Source organism: Xenopus tropicalis, chromosome 1 (assembly GCF_000004195.4).
Source record: "Xenopus tropicalis strain Nigerian chromosome 1, UCB_Xtro_10.0, whole genome shotgun sequence".
Taxonomy (NCBI): domain Eukaryota; kingdom Metazoa; phylum Chordata; class Amphibia; order Anura; family Pipidae; genus Xenopus; species Xenopus tropicalis.
In genome coordinates this window covers 14,456,496-14,483,149 of record NC_030677.2, presented here as the reverse complement: position 1 = coordinate 14,483,149, position 26,654 = coordinate 14,456,496, and the positions used below count along the sequence as shown (strand labels likewise).

Sequence of the window (26,654 nt, the reverse complement as noted above, 5' to 3'; positions counted from 1 at the left end):
ATGTCGGGGTTACCCTGTGCTCTATCTCTAAGGCTTTTGCCTACATAGTATGTCGGGGTTACCCTGTGTTCTATATCTAAGGCTTTTGCCTACATAGTATGTCGGGGTTACCCTGTGTTCTATATCTAAGGCTGTTGCCTACATAGTATGTTGGAGTTACCCTGTGTTCTATATCTAAGGCTTTTGCCTACATAGTATGTCGGGGTTACCCTGTGTTCTATCTCTAAGGCTTTTGCCTACATAGTATGTCAGGGTTTCCCTGTGTTCTATTTCTAAGGCTTTTGCCTACATAGTATGTCGGGGTTACCCTGTGTTCTATATCTAAGGCTGTTGCCTACATAGTATGTCGGGGTTACCCTGTGTTCTATATCTAAGGCTTTTGCCTACATAGTATGTCGGGGTTACCCTGTGTTCTATCTCTAAGGCTTTTGCCTACATAGTATGTCGGGGTTTCCCTGTGTTCTATTTCTAAGGCTTTTGCCTACATAGTATGTCGGGGTTACCCTGTGTTCTATATCTAAGGCTGTTGCCTACATAGTATGTTGGAGTTACCCTGTGCTCTATCTCTAAGGCTTTTGCCTACATAGTATGTCGGGGTTACCCTGTGTTCTATATCTAAGGCTGTTGCCTACATAGTATGTTGGAGTTACCCTGTGTTCTATATCTAAGGCTTTTGCCTACATAGTATGTCGGGGTTACCCTGTGTTCTATCTCTAAGGCTTTTGCCTACATAGTATGTCGGGGTTTCCCTGTGTTCTATTTCTAAGGCTTTTGCCTACATAGTATGTCGGGGTTACCCTGAGTTCTATATCTAAGGCTTTTGCCTACATAGAATGTCGGGGTTACACTGTGCTCTATCTCTAAGGCTTTTGCCTACATAGAATGTCGGGGTTACACTGTGCTCTATCTCTAAGGCTTTTGCCTACATAGTATGTCGGGGTTACCCTGTGTTCTATATCTAAGGCTGTTGCCTACATAGTATGTTGGAGTTACCCTGTGTTCTATATCTAAGGCTTTTGCCTACATAGTATGTCGGGGTTACCCTGTGTTCTATATCTAAGGCTTTTGCCTACATAGTATGTCGGGGTTACCCTGTGTTCTATATCTAAGGCTGTTGCCTACATAGTATGTTGGAGTTACCCTGTGTTCTATATCTAAGGCTTTTGCCTACATAGTATGTCGGGGTTACCCTGTGTTCTATCTCTAAGGCTTTTGCCTACATAGTATGTCGGGGTTTCCCTGTGTTCTATTTCTAAGGCTTTTGCCTACATAGTATGTCGGGGTTTCCCTGTGTTCTATCTCTAAGGCTTTTGCCTACATAGTATGTTTGGGTTTCCCTGTGCTGTATCTAAGGCTTTTGCCTACATAGTATGTCGGGGTTTCCCTGTGTTCTATATCTAAGGCTTTTGCCTACATAGTATGTCGGGGTTTCCCTGTGTTCTATATCTAAGGCTTTTGCCTACATAGTATGTTGGGGTTTCCCTGTGTTCTATATCTAAGGCTTTTGCCTACATAGTATGTTGGGGTTTCCCTGTGTTCTATCTCTAAGGCTGTTGCCTACATAGTATGTTGGGGTTTCCCTGTGTTCTATATCTAAGGCTTTTGCCTACATAGTATGTCGGGGTTTCCCTGTGTTCTATCTCTAAGGCTGTTGCCTACATAGTATGTCGGGGTTACCCTGTGTTCTATATCTAAGGCTGTTGCCTACATAGTATGTCGGGGTTTCCCTGTGTTCTATCTCTAAGGCTTTTGCCTACATAGTATGTCGGGGTTACCCTGTGTTCTATCTCTAAGGCTTTTGCCTACATAGTATGTTGGGGTTTCCCTGTGTTCTATCTCTAAGGCTGTTGCCTACATAGTATGTCGGGGTTTCCCTGTGCTGTATCTAAGGCTTTTGCCTACATAGTATGTTGGGGTTACCCTGTGTTCTATCTCTAAGGCTGTTGCCTACATAGTATGTCGGGGTTACCCTGTGTTCTATCGCTAAGGCTTTTGCCTACATAGTATGTCGGGGTTTCCCTGTGTTCTATATCTAAGGCTTTTGCCTACATAGTATGTTGGGGTTACCCTGTGTTCTATCGCTAAGGCTTTTACCTCCATAGTATGTCGGGGTTTCCCTGTGCTGTATCTAAGGCTTTTGCCTACATAGTATGTCGGGGTTTCCCTGTGTTCTATCTCTAAGGCTTTTGCCTACATAGTATGTTGGGGTTACCCTGTGTTCTATCGCTAAGGCTTTTGCCTACATAGTATGTCGGGGTTACCCTGTGCTGTATCTAAGGCTTTTGCCTACATAGTATGTCGGGGTTACCCTGTGTTCTATATCTAAGGCTTTTACCTACATAGTATGTTGGGGTTACCCTGTGTTCTATCTCTAAGGCTGTTGCCTACATAGTATGTCGGGGTTACCCTGTGTTCTATATCTAAGGCTTTTACCTACATAGTATGTCGGGGTTTCCCTGTGTTCTATCTCTAAGGCTTTTGCCTATGTAGTATGTTGGGGTTTCCCTGTGTTCTATCGCTAAGGCTGTTGCCTACATAGTATGTCGGGGTTTCCCTGTGTTCTATATCTAAGGCTTTTGCCTACATAGTATGTCGGGGTTTCCCTGTGTTCTATCGCTAAGGCTGTTGCCTACATAGTATGTCGGGGTTTCCCTGTGTTCTATCTCTAAGGCTTTTGCCTACATAGTATGTCGGGGTTTCCCTGTGCTGTATCTTAGGCTTTTGCCTACATAGTATGTTGGGGTTTCCCTGTGCTGTATCTAAGGCTTTTGCCTACATAGTATGTTGGGGTTTCCCTGTGTTCTATCTCTAAGGCTTTTGCCTATGTAGTATGTCGGGGTTTCCCTGTGTTCTATCGCTAAGGCTGTTGCCTACATAGTATGTCGGGGTTACCCTGTGTTCTATCGCTAAGGCTTTTACCTACATAGTATGTCGGGGTTTCCCTGTGCTGTATCTAAGGCTTTTGCCTACATAGTATGTCGGGGTTTCCCTGTGTTCTATCTCTAAGGCTTTTGCCTACATAGTATGTTGGGGTTACCCTGTGTTCTATCGCTAAGGCTTTTGCCTACATAGTATGTCGGGGTTACCCTGTGCTGTATCTAAGGCTTTTGCCTACATAGTATGTCGGGGTTACCCTGTGTTCTATATCTAAGGCTTTTACCTACATAGTATGTTGGGGTTACCCTGTGTTCTATCTCTAAGGCTGTTGCCTACATAGTATGTCGGGGTTACCCTGTGTTCTATATCTAAGGCTTTTACCTACATAGTATGTCGGGGTTTCCCTGTGTTCTATCTCTAAGGCTTTTGCCTATGTAGTATGTTGGGGTTTCCCTGTGTTCTATCGCTAAGGCTGTTGCCTACATAGTATGTCGGGGTTTCCCTGTGTTCTATATCTAAGGCTTTTGCCTACATAGTATGTCGGGGTTTCCCTGTGTTCTATCGCTAAGGCTGTTGCCTACATAGTATGTCGGGGTTTCCCTGTGTTCTATCTCTAAGGCTTTTGCCTACATAGTATGTCGGGGTTTCCCTGTGCTGTATCTTAGGCTTTTGCCTACATAGTATGTTGGGGTTTCCCTGTGCTGTATCTAAGGCTTTTGCCTACATAGTATGTTGGGGTTACCCTGTGTTCTATCGCTAAGGCTGTTGCCTACATAGTATGTCGGGGTTTCCCTGTGTTCTATCTCTAAGGCTTTTGCCTATGTAGTATGTCGGGGTTTCCCTGTGTTCTATCGCTAAGGCTGTTGCCTACATAGTATGTCGGGGTTTCCCTGTGCTGTATCTTAGGCTTTTGCCTACATAGTATGTTGGGGTTTCCCTGTGCTGTATCTTAGGCTTTTGCCTATGTAGTATGTCGGGGTTTCCCTGTGTTCTATCGCTAAGGCTGTTGCCTACATAGTATGTCGGGGTTTCCCTGTGCTGTATCTTAGGCTTTTGCCTATGTAGTATGTCGGGGTTTCCCTGTGTTCTATCGCTAAGGCTGTTGCCTACATAGTATGTCGGGGTTTCCCTGTGCTGTATCTTAGGCTTTTGCCTACATAGTATGTCGGGGTTTCCCTGTGCTGTATCTAAGGCTTTTGCCTACATAGTATGTCGGGGTTTCCCTGTGTTCTATCTCTAAGGCTTTTGTCTACATAGTATGTTGGGGTTACCCTGTGTTCTATCGCTAAGGCTGTTGCCTACATAGTATGTTGGAGTTTCCCTGTGCTGTATCTAAGGCTTTTGCCTACATAGTATGTCGGGGTTACCCTGTGTTCTATATCTAAGGCTTTTGCCTACATAGTATGTCGGGGTTACCCTGTGTTCTATATCTAAGGCTTTTACCTACATAGTATGTTGGGGTTACCCTGTGTTCTATCTCTAAGGCTGTTGCCTACATAGTATGTCGGGGTTACCCTGTGTTCTATATCTAAGGCTTTTACCTACATAGTATGTCGGGGTTTCCCTGTGTTCTATCTCTAATGCTTTTGCCTATGTAGTATGTTGGGGTTTCCCTGTGTTCTATCGCTAAGGCTGTTGCCTACATAGTATGTCGGGGTTTCCCTGTGTTCTATCTCTAAGGCTTTTGCCTACATAGTATGTTGGGGTTTCCCTGTGCTGTATCTAAGGCTTTTGCCTACATAGTATGTCGGGGTTACCCTGTGTTCTATATCTAAGGCTTTTACCTACATAGTATGTCGGGGTTTCCCTGTGTTCTATCTCTAAGGCTTTTGCCTATGTAGTATGTTGGGGTTTCCCTGTGTTCTATCTCTAAGGCTGTTGCCTACATAGTATGTTGGGGTTTCCCTGTGCTGTATCTAAGGCTTTTGCCTACATAGTATGTCGGGGTTACCCTGTGTTCTATATCTAAGGCTTTTACCTACATAGTATGTTGGGGTTACCCTGTGTTCTATCTCTAAGGCTGTTGTCTACATAGTATGTCGGGGTTTCCCTGTGTTCTATCTCTAAGGCTTTTGCCTATGTAGTATGTCGGGGTTTCCCTGTGTTCTATCGCTAAGGCTGTTGCCTACATAGTATGTCGGGGTTTCCCTGTGTTCTATCTCTAAGGCTTTTGCCTACATAGTATGTCGGGGTTACCCTGTGTTCTATCTCTAAGGCTTTTGCCTACATAGTATGTTGGGGTTTCCCTGTGCTGTATCTAAGGCTTTTGCCTACATAGTATGTCGGGGTTACCCTGTGTTCTATATGTAAGGCTTTTACCTACATAGTATGTCGGGGTTTCCCTGTGTTCTATCTCTAAGGCTTTTGCCTACATAGTATGTCGGGGTTTCCCTGTGTTCTATATCTAAGGCTTTTACCTACATAGTATGTCGGGGTTACCCTGTGTTCTATCTCTAAGGCTGTTGCCTACATAGTATGTCGGGGTTTCCCTGTGCTGTATCTTAGGGTTTTGCCTACATAGTATGTTGGGGTTTCCCTGTGCTCTATATCTAAGGCTGTTGCCTACATAGTATGTCGGGGTTTCCCTGTGCTGTATCTTAGGGTTTTGCCTACATAGTATGTTGGGGTTTCCCTGTGCTCTATATCTAAGGCTTTTGCCTATATAGTATGTCGGGGTTTCCCTGTGTTCTATATCTAAGGCTTTTACCTACATAGTATGTTGGGGTTACCCTGTGTTCTATCGCTAAGGCTGTTGCCTACATAGTATGTTGGGGTTTCCCTGTGCTGTATCTAAGGCTTTTGCCTACATAGTATGTTGGGGTTTCCCTGTGCTGTATCTAAGGCTTTTGCCTACATAGTATGTTGGGGTTTCCCTGTGCTGTATCTAAGGCTGTTGCCTACATAGTATGTTCGAGTTTCCCTGTGTTCTATATCTAAGGCTTTTGCCTACATAGTATGTCGGGGTTACCCTGTGCTGTATCTAAGGCTTTTGCCTACATAGTATGTCGGGGTTTCCCTGTGTTCTATCTCTAAGGCTTTTGTCTACATAGTATGTTGGGGTTACCCTGTGTTCTATCGCTAAGGCTGTTGCCTACATAGTATGTTGGAGTTTCTCTGTGCTGTATCTAAGGCTTTTGCCTACATAGTATGTCGGGGTTACCCTGTGTTCTATATCTAAGGCTTTTGCCTACATAGTATGTCGGGGTTACCCTGTGTTCTATATCTAAGGCTTTTACCTACATAGTATGTTGGGGTTACCCTGTGTTCTATCTCTAAGGCTGTTGCCTACATAGTATGTCGGGGTTACCCTGTGTTCTATATCTAAGGCTTTTACCTACATAGTATGTCGGGGTTTCCCTGTGTTCTATCTCTAATGCTTTTGCCTATGTAGTATGTTGGGGTTTCCCTGTGTTCTATCGCTAAGGCTGTTGCCTACATAGTATGTCGGGGTTTCCCTGTGTTCTATCTCTAAGGCTTTTGCCTACATAGTATGTTGGGGTTTCCCTGTGCTGTATCTAAGGCTTTTGCCTACATAGTATGTCGGGGTTACCCTGTGTTCTATATCTAAGGCTTTTACCTACATAGTATGTCGGGGTTTCCCTGTGTTCCATCTCTAAGGCTTTTGCCTATGTAGTATGTTGGGGTTTCCCTGTGTTCTATCTCTAAGGCTGTTGCCTACATAGTATGTTGGGGTTTCCCTGTGCTGTATCTAAGGCTTTTGCCTACATAGTATGTCGGGGTTACCCTGTGTTCTATATCTAAGGCTTTTACCTACATAGTATGTTGGGGTTACCCTGTGTTCTATCTCTAAGGCTGTTGTCTACATAGTATGTCGGGGTTTCCCTGTGTTCTATCTCTAAGGCTTTTGCCTATGTAGTATGTCGGGGTTTCCCTGTGTTCTATCGCTAAGGCTGTTGCCTACATAGTATGTCGGGGTTTCCCTGTGTTCTATCTCTAAGGCTTTTGCCTACATAGTATGTCGGGGTTACCCTGTGTTCTATCTCTAAGGCTTTTGCCTACATAGTATGTTGGGGTTTCCCTGTGCTGTATCTAAGGCTTTTGCCTACATAGTATGTCGGGGTTACCCTGTGTTCTATATGTAAGGCTTTTACCTACATAGTATGTCGGGGTTTCCCTGTGTTCTATCTCTAAGGCTTTTGCCTACATAGTATGTCGGGGTTTCCCTGTGTTCTATATCTAAGGCTTTTACCTACATAGTATGTCGGGGTTACCCTGTGTTCTATCTCTAAGGCTGTTGCCTACATAGTATGTCGGGGTTTCCCTGTGCTGTATCTTAGGGTTTTGCCTACATAGTATGTTGGGGTTTCCCTGTGCTCTATATCTAAGGCTGTTGCCTACATAGTATGTCGGGGTTTCCCTGTGCTGTATCTTAGGGTTTTGCCTACATAGTATGTTGGGGTTTCCCTGTGCTCTATATCTAAGGCTTTTGCCTATATAGTATGTCGGGGTTTCCCTGTGTTCTATATCTAAGGCTTTTACCTACATAGTATGTTGGGGTTACCCTGTGTTCTATCGCTAAGGCTGTTGCCTACATAGTATGTTGGGGTTTCCCTGTGCTGTATCTAAGGCTTTTGCCTACATAGTATGTTGGGGTTTCCCTGTGCTGTATCTAAGGCTTTTGCCTACATAGTATGTTGGGGTTTCCCTGTGCTGTATCTAAGGCTGTTGCCTACATAGTATGTTCGAGTTTCCCTGTGTTCTATATCTAAGGCTTTTGCCTACATAGTATGTCGGGGTTACCCTGTGCTGTATCTAAGGCTTTTGTCTACATAGTATGTCGGGGTTACCCTGTGCTGTATCTAAGGCTTTTGCCTACATAGTATGTTGGGGTTACCCTGTGCTGTATCTAAGGCTTTTGCCTACATAGTATGTCGGGGTTACCCTGTGCTGTATCTAAGGCTTTTGCCTACATAGTATGTCGGGGTTTCCCTGTGTTCTATCGCTAAGGCTTTTGCCTACATAGTATGTTGGGGTTTCCCTGTGCTGTATTTAAGGCTTTTGCCTACATAGTATGTTGGGGTTTCCCTGTGCTGTATTTAAGGCTTTTGCCTACATAGTATGTTGGGGTTTCCCTGTGCTGTATTTAAGGCTTTTGCCTACATAGTATGTTGGGGTTTCCCTGTGCTGTATTTAAGGCTTTTGCCTACATAGCTTGTTGGGGTTTCCCTGTGCTGTATCTAAGGCTTTTGCCTACATAGTATGTTGGGGTTTCCTTGTGCTGTATTTAAGGCTTTTACCTACATAGTATGTTGGGGTTTCCCTGTGCTGTATTTAAGGCTTTTACCTACATAGTATGTTGGGGTTTCCCTGTGCTGTACCTAAAGCTTTTGCCTGCATTGTTACTGCCTGCTCAAGGCTTAAGTACAGAGCTCCCCTGCACAAACCATCTCCCATTTGTGCAATGGACTTGCCATTATATATATTTCATAGAAATTTGCCAACACATTTTTGTGAAGTAAATAAATTACTTAAAAATACTGTGCCATTGAAGTCTGGGTTTTACTCACTTCCTAACTCCCATAATCCTTCAGATTCCCCCCCCCCCCCCCCCCCCCCCAGTGAGTGCATTTTTCTATTCTAGCCCTTCTGCACATTATACTTATAATACACAAGAGCCATGTAAGCCATCGATGCTTAGTATGTCATTTGTGTCACGACTCACTAAAACTTGTATATTATAATAAATAAAGTACCCCCTGTTGAAAAATATATGGATATTAGAAGTCACCTCGAAGTTCCATGACCTGTATAAAATCATAAGGCCAAAGGCCTCATAACTTTATATGGCTATTGAACTCCTCTGTCACTTATAATATCCCTATATTTTGCAAAAGAGTGGTCACATCATGTCACGTTTATTTCATTAGGAGCAAGTTCAAGGCAGCAGGGAGCAGCCCCGGGCTGGTAGAGCCCACTGGGTTTTTTCCTGGGGTCTCGCCGGCCCAGTCCGACCCTGGACAAAGGAAACTTTGGTTCATTTGCAACTATTTGTAGATTGTAAGCTCTTTTGGGCAGGGCTCTCTTCACCTCTTGTATCGGTTATTGGTTGCTTTATATGTTACTCTGTATGCCCAATGTATGGAACCCACTTATTGTACAGCGCTGCGGGATATGTTGGTGCTTTATAAATAAATGTTGATAATAATAATATTTGTAACTCCTTGCCTCTTATAGGGGTAATGTTAGTAGGCTATAAAATGGCAAATTCTAAGCAACTTTCCAAATTATCTTCATTCTTCTTGCTCCGCGAGACTACAATTTTATTGTTATTGTTACTTTTTATTACTTTTTTTTTCTAATCAGGTCCTGTCCTATTCATATAAAAGTCTCTCCTTCAAACCACTCTGTGGTTTCTAAGGTAATTTGGACCCTAGAAACCAGTAAGCAGCTGAAAGAAGGTGAAGGCTGTTCGCACCAGGTCTAGTAACCCAAAGCCACCAACCAGCAGGTAGCGTTTACTGGGCACCTTGGTGTGGGTTACCAGGCTGAGTGCAGACTAGGCAGCCTTTATTACATTTGCCCACGTGACTTACAATAAAGCGTTTCTGTTTCTCGATGAAGTTGCAATTAGCCCCTAATTAATCAGCTTCAGTTAAATCAATGATGCACAACAATGTACAGTACCTGGCCCCTTGCCCTAATTAATCACAATGTAACTCTCCGATAAATCGGATAAATTGCTTTGTTCCAACTACAACTCCTAAAATTCACCAGTTCCCAAAATTCTGGCAATTATAAACCTTCTGCATCAAACAGGATGTCAGGTAAAATCTACAGACCGTCGGCAGAAATACTCATTGGTTAATGAATGCTCATATGGTGAATGATCCGGCGTCGTTTCATTCATTGGTTTCCTTCCTAATTGCCCAGTTTTAGGAATAATCAGACACATTTTCCACTTCTGTTGGTGTCTTTTCTCTGGAAAAAATGTGGCACAAGAAGAAATTAGTTTTATTGGTATTAAAGGTACCAAAGGCCGTTTTTATACTGTATATAGGCAAGGGAAGGCCTGTGGGTGGCCCTTGGTGCCTATATAATCAGTAAAATTAAAAAAATTAAAAATGAAATACTCCCCAGCCACCAGATCATACCTATACAAATCCATTGGGGGGGGGGTGGGTTAGGGTTCAGAGGGCAATGTAAAGTGGAAGTGATGTCACACATAGCAGAAGTAATATCACTTCCTGGTGTGTTTAGGTCTGGTACCTAGGGTGGCACCGGATCCAAATACAGCCCTGGAGGGGGGTCTTCTGGTTTTTCTTCTCTAAACTCTTACTGACTTTGTCTTGATTATATACATCACTCAGAATAGGCTTGGGATTCAAAATAGGCCTTGGCATTTCCACTACACAGATGCCCAAACAGCCTATGGCATCTTACAGCAGCCCCCTCGGGTATTTTCCAGAACCCATAGTATGTGGCCCTGAAGTGACCATAAACCGTAATCACTTTCATTGGCTACTCTTGACTTTGTGATTGGGTGACTGCATCTGATCTCATCTATGCTGTGGTTCCATATGCTGCAATATTTTTCTGAATCTGGTTTATTTTGTAGATGTGATAAAAGCTCATTTCATAGGCATGAATATACAAGGCTCCTTTAAAAACTTCTGGGTTGGTTCTGGGAGACAATTCTCCTTAATTTAGCACCAACCTTTCCTTTTTATCTACTTCTCCCTCCCTTGGGTTCCCCATTGATGTCACAGTGATATTCTTGTAGGCAGTTGCAGGTAACATGGGTTTCTGGTTGGTTGCCGTTTGTGCATAAGACTTAGTAACTCTGCAGGCTGAGTGCACCCATACCAACTCATTCGCTATTTTCAAGGTCAAACCACTTTTCCCCACTCACCCCCTACTTTGCCTTCAGGCTGGGCCCCCTTAGCCCATAACAAGGTTACAGATATATAGAAACATTGGGTAACAGTCACCCCGTTATAGTTCCAGGGGTACCCAGGGCACAAATAAGCACTCACCCCAAATCCCCCCCTAACTGGCCTTCAGGCTGGGCCCCCTTAGCCCATAACAAGGTTACAGATATATAGAAACATTGGGGTAACAGTCACCCCGCTATAGTTCCAGGGGTACCCAGGGCACAAATAAGCACTCACCCCAAATCCCCCCCTAACTGGCCTTCAGGCTGGGCCCCCTTAGCCCATAACAAGGTTACAGATATATAGAAACATTGGGGTAACAGTCACCCTGCTATAGTTCCAGGGGTACCCAGGGCACAAATAAGCACTCACCCCAAATCCCCCCCTAACTGGCCTTCAGGCTGGGCCCCTTAGCCCATAACAAGGTTACAGATATATAGAAACATTGGGGTAACAGTCACCCCGCTATAGTTCCAGGGGTACCCAGGGCACAAATAAGCACTTACCCCAAATCCCCCCTTAACTGGCCTTCAGGCTGGGCCCCCTTAGCCCATAACAAGGTTACAGATATATAGGAACATTGGGGTAACAGTCACCCTGCTATAGTTTCAGGGGTACCCAGGGCACAAATAAGCACTCACCACAACCCCCCCCCTAACTGGCCTTCAGGCTGGGCCCCATTAGCCGATAACAAGGTTACAGATATATAGAAACATTGGGGTAACAGTCACCCCGCTATAGTTCCAGGGGTACCCAGGGCACAAATAAGCACTCACCCCAAATCCCCCCCTAACTGGCCTTCAGGCTGGGCCCCCTTAGCCCATAACAAGGTTACAGATATATAGAAACATTGGGTAACAGTCACCCCGTTATAGTTCCAGGGGTACCCAGGGCACAAATAAGCACTCACCCCAAATCCCCCCCTAACTGGCCTTCAGGCTGGGCCCCCTTAGCCCATAACAAGGTTACAGATATATAGAAACATTGGGGGTAACAGTCACCCTGCTATAGTTCCAGGGGTACCCAGGGCACAAATAAGCACTCACCCCAAATCCCCCCCTAACTGGCCTTCAGGCTGGGCCCCTTAGCCCATAACAAGGTTACAGATATATAGAAACATTGGGGTAACAGTCACCCCGCTATAGTTCCAGGGGTACCCAGGGCACAAATAAGCACTTACCCCAAATCCCCCCTTAACTGGCCTTCAGGCTGGGCCCCCTTAGCCCATAACAAGGTTACAGATATATAGGAACATTGGGGTAACAGTCACCCTGCTATAGTTTCAGGGGTACCCAGGGCACAAATAAGCACTCACCACAAAACCCCCCCCTAACTGGCCTTCAGGCTGGGCCCCATTAGCCGATAACAAGGTTACAGATATATAGAAACATTGGGGTAACAGTCACCCCGCTATAGTTCCAGGGGTACCCAGGGCACAAATAAGCACTCACCCCAAATCCCCCCCTAACTGGCCTTCAGGCTGGGCCCCCTTAGCCCATAACAAGGTTACAGATATATAGAAACATTGGGGTAACAGTCACCCTGCTATAGTTCCAGGGGTACCCAGGGCACAAATAAGCACTCACCCCAAATCCCCCCCTAACTGGCCTTCAGGCTGGGCCCCCTTAGCCCATAACAAGGTTACAGATATATAGAAACATTGGGGTAACAGTCACCCTGCTATAGTTCCAGGGGTACCCAGGGCACAAATAAGCACTCACCCCAAATCCCCCCCTAACTGGCCTTCAGGCTGGGCCCCCTTAGCCCATAACAAGGTTACAGATATATAGAAACATTGGGGTAACAGTCACCCTGCTATAGTTCCAGGGGTACCCAGGGCACAAATAAGCACTCACCCCATATATATAGAAACATTGGGGTCACCCTGATATAGTATAGGATTTGGTTAGGGTACAATACCTTTTCCTTTATTAAGTTAGGTTTTTTTTCCACATTGGAGAAACTCAGCATTCAGTGTAATTAGCATTAATGCATTATTATTTTATTATGCATTTTCCAGACATTAAACAAGGGCTCCTTGTGTCAGTGTTTCTGTATCTAGGTCCCTGCTCAGAAGCCGCGTAACTTACAGTGCCGGGTATAAATAGACTCCGTTCCGACCTGAAATAACCCTCTGCGCTTGGCGAAAGAGCATAAAACCTTATCCCAGTTATTAGATGAAAATAGCCCTTTCATTTCATAGGCTTGAAATATTAATTCGACAATAACTGGATTCGGTATGTTCATATGCACAGTACATCAGATCTGCTGGAAATATGATATAGACCTCACTGTTATAAGATGTGTTTTATATTGTAGAAATGTTATGGCTGGAAATATATCTACATGGCCATTAAGGACTGAACCTCAAATTATGGGGAAACTTTCCTGGTTTCAGTCAGGCTGCTGCCAGAAGTTTTTAAATTTAGGGTGGGTGAAGACACACGGAGCTACTAGTAGCAGCTACTTTTTCACAGCTACTAAACACCAGAAAATCCCCTGCCATAGACAATACTGAGAATTGCCTCTGCTAAACACACACATAGAGACAATTATCAGAAAATGATCAGAATTGCCTATTTTAGTAGCTGCTACTAGTAGCTCCGTGTGTCTTCAACCTAAATCTTGCAGAAATAGGCTTGGGCAAACTTGGCCACAATCACTTGTTGTTCCTTAACTATTTATTAAAAGGTTCCAACACGCTTTACATAATGTAAAATGGTAGCCTTACATGTTTGTGCCTCCATGGGGAACATAGACATGGCCTATTTGTGCAAGATTTGAACAGGGATTTTCCTTAAGCTGAAGGTCTGGGGCATGTGTACCAGGACCTACCATGTCATGTGTTGAGTCTACTAAAATCATTCGGGCAGATATTGATGAGGCGGGTTTAAAAATCCTGTTGGGTCATTGAGGCGGTCATTGCCCCGATGGCCTACATTTAACATGGTTGTGATGAGGGCCAAGCGATCAGATCATCTTGGCACATTAAGGAAAGAGCAGCTTGTTTGTACATTTCAACTCGTTGTGATCCAGTCCTTCGACCTGAGGGCAAAGCAACTGGACCAGCCTGATATTGCCCACCTCAAGGTGGCCATATTGGGGTAAGATCTGCTGGTATGGATAGCTTTAATAAAGTAGGTGCATAGGCACCTGCATACTAGCTTGGTGCCTCCATTCCTCCAGTTAATTGTGGAAGATTTAGAAACATAACCAATATGTTTATCTCTAAATGTTCTACACAATGGCAGACTTTGAAGGCAGCTCCAGGAAAAACTTTTTTTCATCATAGAGGACCTAGTGTTTCATGAATAGAAAGCTCATGTCTATCTGTGTTACCAGCATGTTCCATGCTTACGGCAATTCCAGTTGTCCAACAATATAGAATGAATAGAATGAAAGAAAGCAATTCAGATAAAAGTGCTAGTGGGGTATAAACTACCAGCAACCTTACACCAAGTGAGTTTATGAAAGAAACCAAAGCCCTGAAATATCTTGGATATCTTGAATGGTTTTGGTGCCACTCATAGAGCACAGGTTCCCAAACCCTGTAGATGGGGTGTTGCATGAAGGCCAGTAAGGCTGAATGCAATGAATGATTATTTTTTGTCTTGGCTACACCTGAACCTACAGTATGATGTGTAATGCACAACAATCAACATTTGTCACACACTACATTTACTTTTAAGTGACCAATCACAAGTACACAATAAATAAGGCACTGACACTTATCGTATGGATTGGCAGTTGCCATGTCAAGCTGATTTCTGGGTATCTGTACACACAATCCACTGGACTTCATGTAGTTTGGCCTGTGTAACCAACTAGAGCCCTGGCCTCTATTAATACACAACCAGCATGGGAGCTGAAGAAGGTCTGTTTGGGCTGAAGTTCTGCACCCAGTTATATGACCAGCACAGCGGCAACCAATCATTACTCTGAGAGTGAACATCAGTGTCTCTTCACTAACTCATACCTCTCCGGTTTCTTTTCTAGATGCCAAAGGGACGATTAGGGAGATTGTTCTCCCAAAGGGCTTGGATCTGGATCGGCCCAAACGTACCAGAACGTCCTTCACAGCTGAACAGCTTTACCGCCTGGAGCTGGAATTCCAGAGGTGCCAGTATGTTGTTGGCAGAGAGAGGACAGAGCTGGCCAGGCAACTCAATCTGTCGGAAACCCAGGTAAGGAAGCCACACATTGTGCCAAACTTACTATGCACCATAGACATATGTTGGTAAATTTGACCTACTGTATATAATTAGTTGATGTAGACATTTAGACGGTTAGTTGTCAGGGAATGTTCTTTCTATACAAGGTGAGTTTTGCAACATTTAACTTAAAATTAAATCAACCCAACCATCAAACCAATGAAAGTAATAGGAGTCATGTACTGTACCTAGACCAGGAGTGGCCAATGCGTCGATCGCGGTCCACCAGTCGAGTCAAAAGTAGATCTCCCAGGGCCAAAGTCTGGGCACCCCTGACCTAGACCCTTGACAGAAGTGTTCTTTTGAATAAGTACTAAGGGGAGCACTTTTGCACTTCTTTCCAGGGTCTATGTAAATGACTCCTATTATTTTTATTGTATTAATGGTTGGGCAGCACCTTGAGCCTGATAAAAAGTCTGGGGCAAAGTGTAAAGGCCGGCATCTGCAGGTGTAAGGCAGCTTTGCCAAATACCCTAGGGCAGATGGTAAGTACAGGGCCCAACTGCAACCTGTGCCTGCCTGAATGATGTGCAAGTTAGGGGATGGTTACGGGGCAGGAGGGGTTTGCCCACACTTCATGAATACAGCATTGCAGACCAGAGGGGAAGGGGGGGACTTGAAGGTCTCTGTGCTCCCTCTCGGATTGCCGGGACCGGTGCCAGTTGCTCCATGTACAGATTGTGCCATTGGGACCCTGCTCTACACATAATAAATGATCCCTAATGCAAACAAGTTTAATTGAATAAAAACTCTATTAAGTTCTACCATTCCAAATGGAATCAATTGCCAGTAATGGGTTGACAAACTATATCTATATACATATATATATCCCATCCAACCCTCTGTGATTCCTACCAATGGATCGCTCATTACCTGCCCCCTCCATAACCTGCCCATTCATACTCCTATGGGGAAGTTATACCTGTTTGTTCCCACCTTTATAGAAAGTTTATACTGACAGGTGGGGGCAGGCACAAAAGGGGACAGGGCGATGATGTAAAATGAGTAGGGCTATGACGTTGCGACTACCCTTTAGGGGTAAATTAATGCAATTGGGGCAGTTCCCATTCAAGTTAACTCTTAGGGGTATATTTATCATGCTGTGTAAAAAATGGAGTAAAACATTACCGGTGCTGTTGCTCATAGCAGCCAATCAGATGCTTTGCTTTGGTTTTGTAACTGTTGAAATCTAATTGCTGATTGGTTGCCCTGGGCTTCACTCCACTTTTTACACAGCACGATAAATATACCCCTTAGTACGTTATAGAATGTCCTATTCCTAGCAACTTTGCAATTGGCCTTCATTATTTGCTTTCTATAGTTTAGTAATTATTTACCTTCTTTTCTTCTGCTTTTTTCTATTTTTCAAATGGGGGGTCACTGACCCCGGCAGCCAAAACCTATTTCTCTATGAGGCTACAGTTTTATTGTCATTGTTACTTTTTATTCCTTATCTTCCTATTCTGTCTCTCTCTTATTCATGTTCAGATTCTCATTCAAGCCATTGCCTTGTTGCTAGGGTAAATAAGACCCTAGTAACCAGATGGCTGTTGAAATACCAAGAGCTGCTGAACAAAAAGCTAAAATACTGTAAAGACTAATTGCAAATAGTCGCAGAACATCAGTATCTACATCGTACTAAGAGTTAATTTAAAGGTGAACTACCCATTTAAAGGGTACGGTGGGTACGTCCCACTTACTAACAAAATGGCGGCTGCCTGCTTGCTGTAGTTGTATAATTCCAAGACTGAAAGAAACAAAATATAAATAATTTATATAGTGTAAGTGAAGTTTATTATGCTGGACTAACCCAACAGAAAATATTTTGGAATTCTTTTATTAGGGTGACAGGTCCCCTTACAGCCAATAACAATGTACTGGCCTAACACTAGTTCCTCTGCTATTGGCCAGTTTTGGGCAAACAGTCTTGACATATCCGTGGGGGTTGGGGGGGCGAATCTACTAACATAGATCCTAAATTGCAACGGTGCCTTGCAACCAAATGTTGTAGCCTTGGCTGGGGGGGGGGGGTGTTGTTGATGCAGAACCCATCTTTATTCTGCAGAATGGACCAGGGGGGGTTGTTGCTTTGTAGCTGCCATATTGTTATTGCGTGTAATGAGCAGAATGGGAAAGCCGGGGCACGTCTGGGACATTAGTTCTGTTGGCAGGAATGAGATGAGAGATGTTTGTGAAAGGCGCACTCCTACGCTATTTAATTAGCCATCGGGACAATTATGACATTGTTTACAAATACAGAGACACCTTGAATGGCGTTCCTCTACTTATCAGTGGCGCATTACACACATATAATTACCTGCTTTAATTACGGAGCAGCGGAGAACTATTGACTCGCCGTGTAATCAGGGGAGTGTTATTGTGTCACTGCTGGAGGCGCTGGGGAAAAACTGGTTAATGTAACCGATACGCTCCCGCTAGGGCTTTCCGCGGGTTAACCCTTTACTCAGGTTTGGTCTTGTGTTGCCTACCTTGGTTGTTCACCTTTGAGTTAACTTTTAGTATGTTGTAGAATGGCTAAATCTAAGCGACTTTTCAATTGGTCTTCCTTTTTATAGTTTTTTTAATTATTTGCCTTCTTTTTTTCTTAAAAAATAGGGGTCACTGACCCCGGCAGCCAAAATCTATTGCTCTGTGGGGCTACAATTACTGTAACTTTTTATTACTTGCATTTTTATTTGGGCCATCTCCTATTTATATTCCATGAAGACCAATTGCAAATGTCTCAGATTGTCACCCTCTACACCATACTAAAAGTTAAGTTAAAGGCGACCAACCTATTTGAGGCCAAAGCCCAGTGCAAAGTTGACTTTGATAGATGAAGTCTATTACCCTTTAGCTACGTTTGAACAGAACAACTTAGGAGGGCAGCATGGGCAGTAATTATACTCTCCTGTTTGCCCTGCTCGTCCGTTATTCATCCTACTTTTAACTTCTGCTAAGCAGCCCCGCAATGTTCATAGCCCAGAACAGATGCCTATATTTACTACCCACAAAGAGAGTTCTACTTTGCACTAGAGATATTTTTGAGTTAATTATTCCACTGCTACTATAGGCACCATCTCTCCCTACTATACCTGCTATCCCACAGCCCCAGTCCCTTCCCAGAGGCTATTATCCCCCCACTGCTACTATAGGCACCATCTCTCCCTACTATACCTGCTATCCCACAGCCCCAGCCCCTTCCCAGAGGCTATTATCCCCCCACTGCTACTATAGGCACCATCTCTCCCTACTATACCTGCTATCCCACAGCCCCAGTCCCTTCCCAGAGGCTATTATCCCCCCACTGCTACTATAGGCACCATCTCTCCCTACTATACCTGCTATCCCACAGCCCCAGTCCCTTCCCAGAGGCTATTATCCCACACTGCTACTATAGGCACCATCTCTCCCTACTATACCTGCTATCCCACAGCCCCAGTCCCTTCCCAGAGGCTATTATCCCCCCACTGCTACTATAGGCACCATCTCTCCCTACTATACCTGCTATCCCACAGCCCCAGTTCCTTCCCAGAGGCTATTATCCCACTGCTACTATAGGCACCATCTCTCCCTACTATACCTGCTATCCCACAGCCCCAGTCCCTTCCCAGAGGCTATTATCCCACTGCTACTATAGGCACCATCTCTCCCTACTATACCTGCTATCCCACAGCCCTAGTCCCTTCCCAGAGGCTATTATCCCCCCACTGCTACTATAGGCACCATCTCTCCCTACTATACCTGCTATCCCACAGCCCTAGTCCCTTCCCAGAGGCTATTATCCCCCCCACTGCTACTATAGGCACCATCTCTCCCTACTATACCTGCTATCCCACAGCCCCAGTCCCTTCCCAGAGGCTATTATCCCCCCACTGCTACTATAGGCACCATCTCTCCCTACTATACCTGCTATCCCACAGCCCCAGTCCCTTCCCAGAGGCTATTATCCCCCCACTGCTACTATAGGCACCATCTCTCCCTACTATACCTGCTATCCCACAGCCCCAGTCCCTTCCCTGCCATACAAACCAATAGGAAATGGCGGGACAGATGGATTAATAGTGCCATTAAAACAGCAGATAATTCGGTGTATGTTAGTGTATGACACTATGGCTAAGGCTGGGGTAATTGAATAAGAGGGGCATCAGTGACAAAGCCCTAGTTCCAGCTGCTGTCCCTGTGGCCCCGCTGATATATAACATATAGGGCCCATAGGTTACAGTGCGGGTCAGCGGGAGGTTAATATACGCTTATAGGTTAGAAGTTCAGGCGGCAGCTGCTCCCCCCGTACTTATACACAGGGCTGAATGCAGCAGCTGCAGGAAAGTAGGTCGCTGGATGCAGTTTCTCCGGGGCACGGAGCTTCCCCCCCCCCCTCTGATTATTCCTGCGCTGCCGTATACGTGTCTGTATTACTGCGAGGGGTTATGAGAATATTCATGTTTGCTTTGTGCCTCTATTCAGTGTGTCATAATACTGAGATCCATCTACATTCATTAGTCTGTCAGTGTGTATCTCTCTATGGACTTATATCTGCCTCTGTGTATCTCTCTATGGACTTATATCTGCCTCTGTGTATCTCTCTATGTACTTATATCTGCCTCTGTGTATCTCTCTATGTACTTATATCTGCCTCTGTGTATCTCTCTATGTACTTATATCTGCCTCTGTGTATCTCTCTATGTACTTATATCTGCCTCTGTGTATCTCTCTATGTACTTATATCTGCCTCTGTGTATCTCTCTATGGACTTATATCTGCCTCTGTGTATCTCTCTATGTACTTATATCTGCCTCTGTGTATCTCTCTATGTACTTATATCTGCCTCTGTGTATCTCTCTATGTACTTATATCTGCCTCTGTGTATCTCTCTATGGACTTATATCTGCCTCTGTGTATCTCTCTATGGACTTATATCTGCCTCTGTGTATCTCTCTGCCTAACAGGATCCAAATACATTTAGCCTCGTATTTATATAGTTCTCTATTCTAACATCTATTTATGTACTACTTTTATCCATCCCATTTATCATCTATCTATCTATCTATCTCATTTATCATCTATCGATCCCTGAGCTTTATAACTCAGTAGCCTTGTGTCTTTATATGGGCACAGAACCCCTCAGTGACTGCTAATATCCTTATCATTTACAGTAGGGGGTACATTATCCCTTATAATACATGAGTGATACTCAGAGTTCCCTGTATAACTCAGCCTGCAGCCTTGTGCCTTTATATGGGCACAGAACCCCTCAGTGACTGCTAATATCCTTATCATTTACAGTAGGGGGTACATTATCCCTTATAATACATGAGTGATACTCAGAGTTCCCTGTATAACTCAGTAGCCTTGTGCCTTTATATGGGCACAGAACCCCTCAGTGACTGCTAATATCCTTATCATTTACAGTAGGGGGTACATTATCCCTTATAATACATGAGTGATACTCAGAGTTCCCTGTCTAACTCAGCCTGCAGCCTTGTGCCTTTATATGGGCACAGAACCCCTCAGTGACTGCTAATATCCTTATCATTTACAGTAGGGGGTACATTATCCCTTATAATACATGAGTGATACTCAGAGTTCCCTGTATAACTCAGCCTGCAGCCTTGTGCCTTTATATGGGCACAGAACCCCTCAGTGACTGCTAATATCCTTATCATTTACAGTAGGGGGTACATTATCCCTTATAATACATGAGTGATACTCAGAGTTCCCTGTCTAACTCAGCCTGCAGCCTTGTGCCTTTATATGGTCACAGAACCCCTCAGTGACTGCTAATATCCTTATCATTTACAGTAGGGGGTACATTATCCCTTATAATACATGAGTGATACTCAGAGTTCCCTGTATAACTCAGCCTGCAGCCTTGTGCCTTTATATGGGCACAGAACCCCTCAGTGACTGCTAATATCCTTATCATTTACAGTAGGGGGTACATTATCCCTTATAATACATGAGTGATACTCAGAGTTCCCTGTATAACTCAGCCTGCAGCCTTGTGCCTTTATATGGGCACAGAACCCCTCAGTGACTGCTAATATCCTTATCATTTACAGTAGGGGGTACATTAGCCCTATGTATTTCACTATGGGGATAGATTATCACACACCTATACATTTGCTATTCCCTGACTTCTGTATCCGTTTAGGTCTCTGGTTGCCATAAGTCGATCCCGCAGATACAGTACGATAAGGAGAATATATACATTGCAGCACAATGGGATATACCGTGACAAGGGCAGAGAGCAAAGCTCCATCCATATCACAGTTTAATCCCTGAGCCTAAGGGGTGACAAGTGCAGAGCTTATGGCTTAAACCTTTGAGGTCACCAGTGTGGCAGCTGAGCGGGTCATGCACAGGGCACGGGGCGGAAGGCACAGTTGCGGATGCGGGCCGTACTGCTATTACAAGCTGTGCCGACCAATGAACTCATAATGCCCGCAGCACAAGCAGATCAATGGCAAAGCAGGAATAGCCCGATGGAGCAGCAGCCACCACTTGGCCAGTTCCACTTGCATGGCCATAGGGTCCCCCGCCCAGGGGTGCAACACAGGGGTGCCCAGAAATATAACATTTTCCCTAGGTTCAGCCTATTGGGTTTCTTGATCACTAGAATCTGTAGCCCATTGACTTGTGGAAAGGTATAAAGTGGCCCTTTAATTGCAGATATTACCCAGATCTCTTATTTTTTTTCCTATTACCCAAATCTCTTTTTCTAATACTTGAAATGGAATTTTGTTTTTTTTCTTTCATGGATTTCTGCAAAATACATTTGGCCCATTTATAGAGCTTTAATCAAATGTTCGCTCAACAGAAAGTCAAAGAGTTATTGATATAGAAATGGAAACCATGGCAGAATAGTATAATGCCAGCGAAATCCCATTACGTTCAGAGCAGTTATAGCTTCCAGTGTGTTTCCTATTCATTTCTCTGCATCATGTAGCAGCAAGTATCCGTCTGGCCATTTGTTATATATATTTGAAGGACATTTTCACTCTCTTTTGCCCAAAATTAAACTCTTTAGAATCTCATAGGACATAGTGGTTGGTGATAGGTCTGTAGCGAAGATAAAAGAAAAAAAAAATATATATATATATAAATAATGTTAATAAAAGGGAAATATCCAGTCTCTGCCAGTTTTCAGATTATAGTAATGGTGTGTCTCTTTGTCTGTAAGTGCCCTATAGACTGAAGTAATCTAAATTATTTTGCAGTTGGTCTTTATTTTATTTGTACTGGCTGCATAAAATGTTGATTAATAAATAAATAAGTAAAATCCCCAAATAAAGGTATTTATTTTACATTTTCCACTGATTTCTGCCCTAAAGCAAAGGCTGAAATGTTATTTTTTTTTGTAATTATTTATCTTTCTATTCAGCCCTTCTTCATGCACTTAATTTCTTTTAAAATTGTGAAAAAAATCATGAAAACAATTAAAAATTGGCATTTATTTAGATGTAAATTAATAAATAATTTCATAAACCACAAAAATATTGGTATTTACTGTATTTTACATTGGTGTTTTTGGTTCCATTGATTCCTGCCCATTATTACGTATATTGATTCAGCCCAATCTGACAGTCAGGCCATTGCCTTGTTGCTAAGATCAGTAGCTATAGCAGTTAGAGAGCAGTTGACAGTTTCAGACTGGGGTGTGCAGGGCCCATCAGGACTTCTACCTCAAGGGCCCACCTCCAGCCATTGAGGCCCCCCTATATTGTCACCCACCGTATTTTTCTCAAAATATAGATTAATAAATACAAATATGAAAAATAATTTAAAATAATTGACCCTAAAAGAAATAAAACAAAGACTGGACAATAACCATTGTTCCCACCTTACAAAAAGTTAATCTTTTGGTGAATTTCCCCTACTTGGGGCCTGAGCCGCATTCCTGCCCTTTCCATGAACTGCCCGGTACCAGGATAGTAAGGTGTTAGGGATTATAGTAATTCTCCTTTATACACTGATAGCTGCGCTATATGGGGGGAGCTGTCATCTCTAATTGGCCCTGATGGGATTGGCAGTCATGGAATGGATTAGAGAAAATGGCCGATTACGTTTCATGGTATGTAACAAGAGTTTAGCGAGAGCTTCCCAAACTGGGGGCCCGGCCCCCTATGGGGGTTGGGATAAATGGCCCCATTCTTTGTATCAACTACTATTGCGTGTTGAAGCCTTTGCCTACTATTGCCATCTTGCATTACTAATTCTATCTCGCCCTGGTGTTACCATGTTGCCTTTTTGATACCATCTTCCCTCCCGCCTCCATTTTATGTTAGAATTACTATTTTTCACCACTGTTACCCTCTTGCCCTGCTGTCTCCATTTTGCCATTTTGCTCTAACTTTTTACCCCACTGCCTCCATCATTTCCTACTGTTGCCATGTCAGTTTTACCCTCTTCTCTACTATCACAATGTTGCTCTGCAGCCATCTTGTCCTACTGCTTCTTTTTACTCTACTGTCTCCCTCTTACCCTACTGTCTCCATCTTGCCCTACTGTCTCCATCTTGTCCTACTGTCTCCATCTTGCCCTACTGTCTCCATCTTGCCCTACTGTCTCCATCTTGCCCTACTCTCTCCATCTTGTCCTACTGTCTCCATCTTGCCCTACTGTCCCCATCTTGCCCTACTGTCTCTATCTTGCCCTACTGTATCAATCTTGCCTTACTGTCTCCATCTTGCCCTACTGTCTCCATCTTGCCCTACTGTCTCCATCTTGTCCTACTGTCTCCATCTTGTCCTACTGTCTCCATCTTGTCCTACTGTCTCCATCTTGTCCTACTGTATCCATCTTAGACTACTGTCCCCATCTTGCCCTACTGTCTCCATCTTGTCCTACTGTCTCCATCTTGTCCTACTGTCCCCATCTTGCCCTACTGTCTCCATCTTGCCCTACTGTCTCCATCTTGTCTTACTGTCTCCATCTTGTCCTACTGTCTCCATCTTGCCCTACTGTCTCCATCTTGTCTTACTGTCTCCATCTTGTCCTACTGTCTCCATCTTGCCCTACTGTCTCCATCTTGTCTTACTGTCTCCATCTTAGCTTACTGACACCATCATGTCCTACTTTTCTTGCATTTTTTGTCTTTATCTTGCCTGACTGTCCTTGTTACCACTAAGCCCGACTCCCTTCTTTCTGTAACAGCTACTCTGTGTGGCCTCACTACATGTGGGGCTATCAGGGCCAGAACTAGGGGTAGATAGAAAAGGCACGTGCCTAGGGCACAATGCTGGGTGGGGGTGCTAGGCACGAATCTCTTGTTGGCCTACCCTTAGACCATGCCCTCCAGCCCCACTTATAATCCCTGTCTCACTGTTCCCCATTGCCCCCTCCCCACTGATCCCTCTTCACCATACCCCATTGCACGAATGCACGCTCACACTGGGTGGGCAGGGGTGTAGCAAGGTGGCCAGTCGGTTGCCTAGGGTGCCTGGTTGGCCTGGCCCGGCACTGGGGGCCATAAGCAGTTGACTCTATTGACTTGGCGTAGACTCACCCATAAAACTAGATTGGAATAATATGTTTCTGTTCCACAGGGTATCCCCATTAGCAACAAGTGCTTAGTGGAAACATTTATTAACGTTTTTCCACAATAAATGGTTGATTTGCGCCATCGCCATATTATTTTCACCTTGGCGCTAATGCGCTTTCTCCTTGCACCCGGATGTGAAGCTCCACACAATGGGACTATTACGTGTATTCCTAGCTAACACCCGTACTAAATAAAGGATATTTTCACATGAGGTGGATATCAGCATCTTCCGCACTAGTACAAAAAAATACACGACTTTTGTTTCTGCGTTTGTAGAAGAGAGATGGGGCACATAACCAATCGCAATTTATTTTCCCGCGGCTGCTGTTGAAGAAATATGGAAGGCTCCAGCGGGTGGCTCGCTTATAATAATAATTGAAAGGCTGCCAGCCGAGACTGCCAGCTGAGTCATTTGCCTGTTTATAAAAACAAGCCTCCGTGCCCCTCAATTCAGGCCCAAAAATCGCTCCTCTTACAGTAAGTGCTTTCCCAAGACTCGCGTTAATAGCTCCGTCAGGAGGTTTCAAATCACTTTGCTTTTTTATCTTTCTTTTGTTCCCTTCTGAATTTCTTGCTACCCACTGCCACCAGAACGGAGAGATAGAAATCTGACCAGAGCGCCGGGGTTTATACACGACTGGATTTAACCTTATCCGGACACAAAGCTTAGTCCAAGAAGTCATTCTAAATTGTATTTTTTAAAATCTCGCATTAAAGGGGGGATAAGATTTCATATATATATATATTAAGTTCTTAGGATTTGCTCAATCTGCCTTAGCTGAGGTTTATCTCATGGTTCCTTCACTCTCACAGCTCAGGGCAGGGTTGGACTGAGTTGGCGGAACACCAGGAAAAAACCCAGTGGGCCCTGGCGACCCAGAACCTATCCCGGCTGGGAAGCATCAGCCCTTTCCCACTGATGTTCCTCCCCAGAAGTTAGTATGACTGGGGCGTGGGGCGGTGTCAATGGTTGGGACCCAGTGGCCCCTGCACACCCCAGTGCAACCCTAGCTCAATGAGACGTTTGCTTTGATCCTGTCTGTCTAGAACCCCTGCCATAAAGCAAGGAAGGACTGCTGTTTATTTGGCAGCTAGGAAGTAGAAAAAGTTAAACGCATGGTATTTATTTTTCCCATTAATGGGTGGAGAGTAAGTAAAGATATTTTGACTCTATCGCCATTAAGAGCTCCATCATTTTGCTTTCTAATTCCAGCAGGGGGCCAAACCCAATGCACACTATACCGCTATTCACATGCTTTATGTAAATTGGCTTCCAATCAGAATATGAGATCCTTCAGTTCTTATTACAAAAGTTCTTATTATAACGATTCCAGATGTGTCTATGGGACACCTGAAAACCTCTGGTATAGTTTGGCATCTGCTAATATGGTGGGGTTAAATCAGAGGAAGCTCCTGACCATGGTTACCTACAGGGTGGAACTGACCCACTAAGTCTTGGTGTGGGGAAAATCTCCTTGGGCCCCATCGCATCTGGCCCCCCAGGAGTGCTGGTTTATCTGCAAGTGCAGTGGGGAGGGTTGTGACAGGGGTGCGAGGCCTCTGTGATGAAGGTGGAGGCCCATAGTTAAGAGGTATCCAGTGGTCCTAAATACCCCAGTCCAACAGTGGTTACCTTGGTTTCAATTATCCTTATTTATATAGTACTGCCATATAACGTACATCCAGTCATTGTCCTCAGACCCAGTCCTGGAGACAGGGATGCCCATGAATTTACTTACTGGCTTGGCAGGATTCTTAAGGTCCCCATACACGGGCCAATTCTAGCTGGCGATATGGATCCCTTAGACCAATTCGGCAGCTTATCGGCCCGTGTATGGGCACTACCAACAGGCCTGCCTGACCAACATTTGGCCTGAAATCGGCAAGATATAGATCGGGCAGGTTAAAAAATTTAGTCGGATCAGGGACAGCATTGGCTCATTGATGCGATCCCCCAACCGACTGCACCTATTACCGGCATTCTCACTCGATCGTTTGGCCCCAGGGCCAAATGATTGAATTACCCTAGATTCACCCAATATCGCCCACATAGGTAGGGATATCAGGAGAAGGTTGCTAAGCGAGTGGATCTTAACGTGTATGGCCATATTTAGGAAATGCCATTATCCC

The 26,654-nt window shown here is 44.3% G+C and overlaps 1 protein-coding gene across 1 annotated transcript in view; it reads left to right on the top strand.

Annotated features, from left to right (window-relative positions):
* Positions 1–26,654, top strand: part of vax2 (ventral anterior homeobox 2) — a 54,558-nt gene that overhangs the window by 17,147 nt on the left and 10,757 nt on the right. The window contains exon 3 of the mRNA XM_002938396.5: positions 14,766–14,953. Coding sequence (XP_002938442.1) covers positions 14,766–14,953 — 188 coding nt within the window. The remainder of the gene's footprint in view (positions 1–14,765; positions 14,954–26,654) is intronic.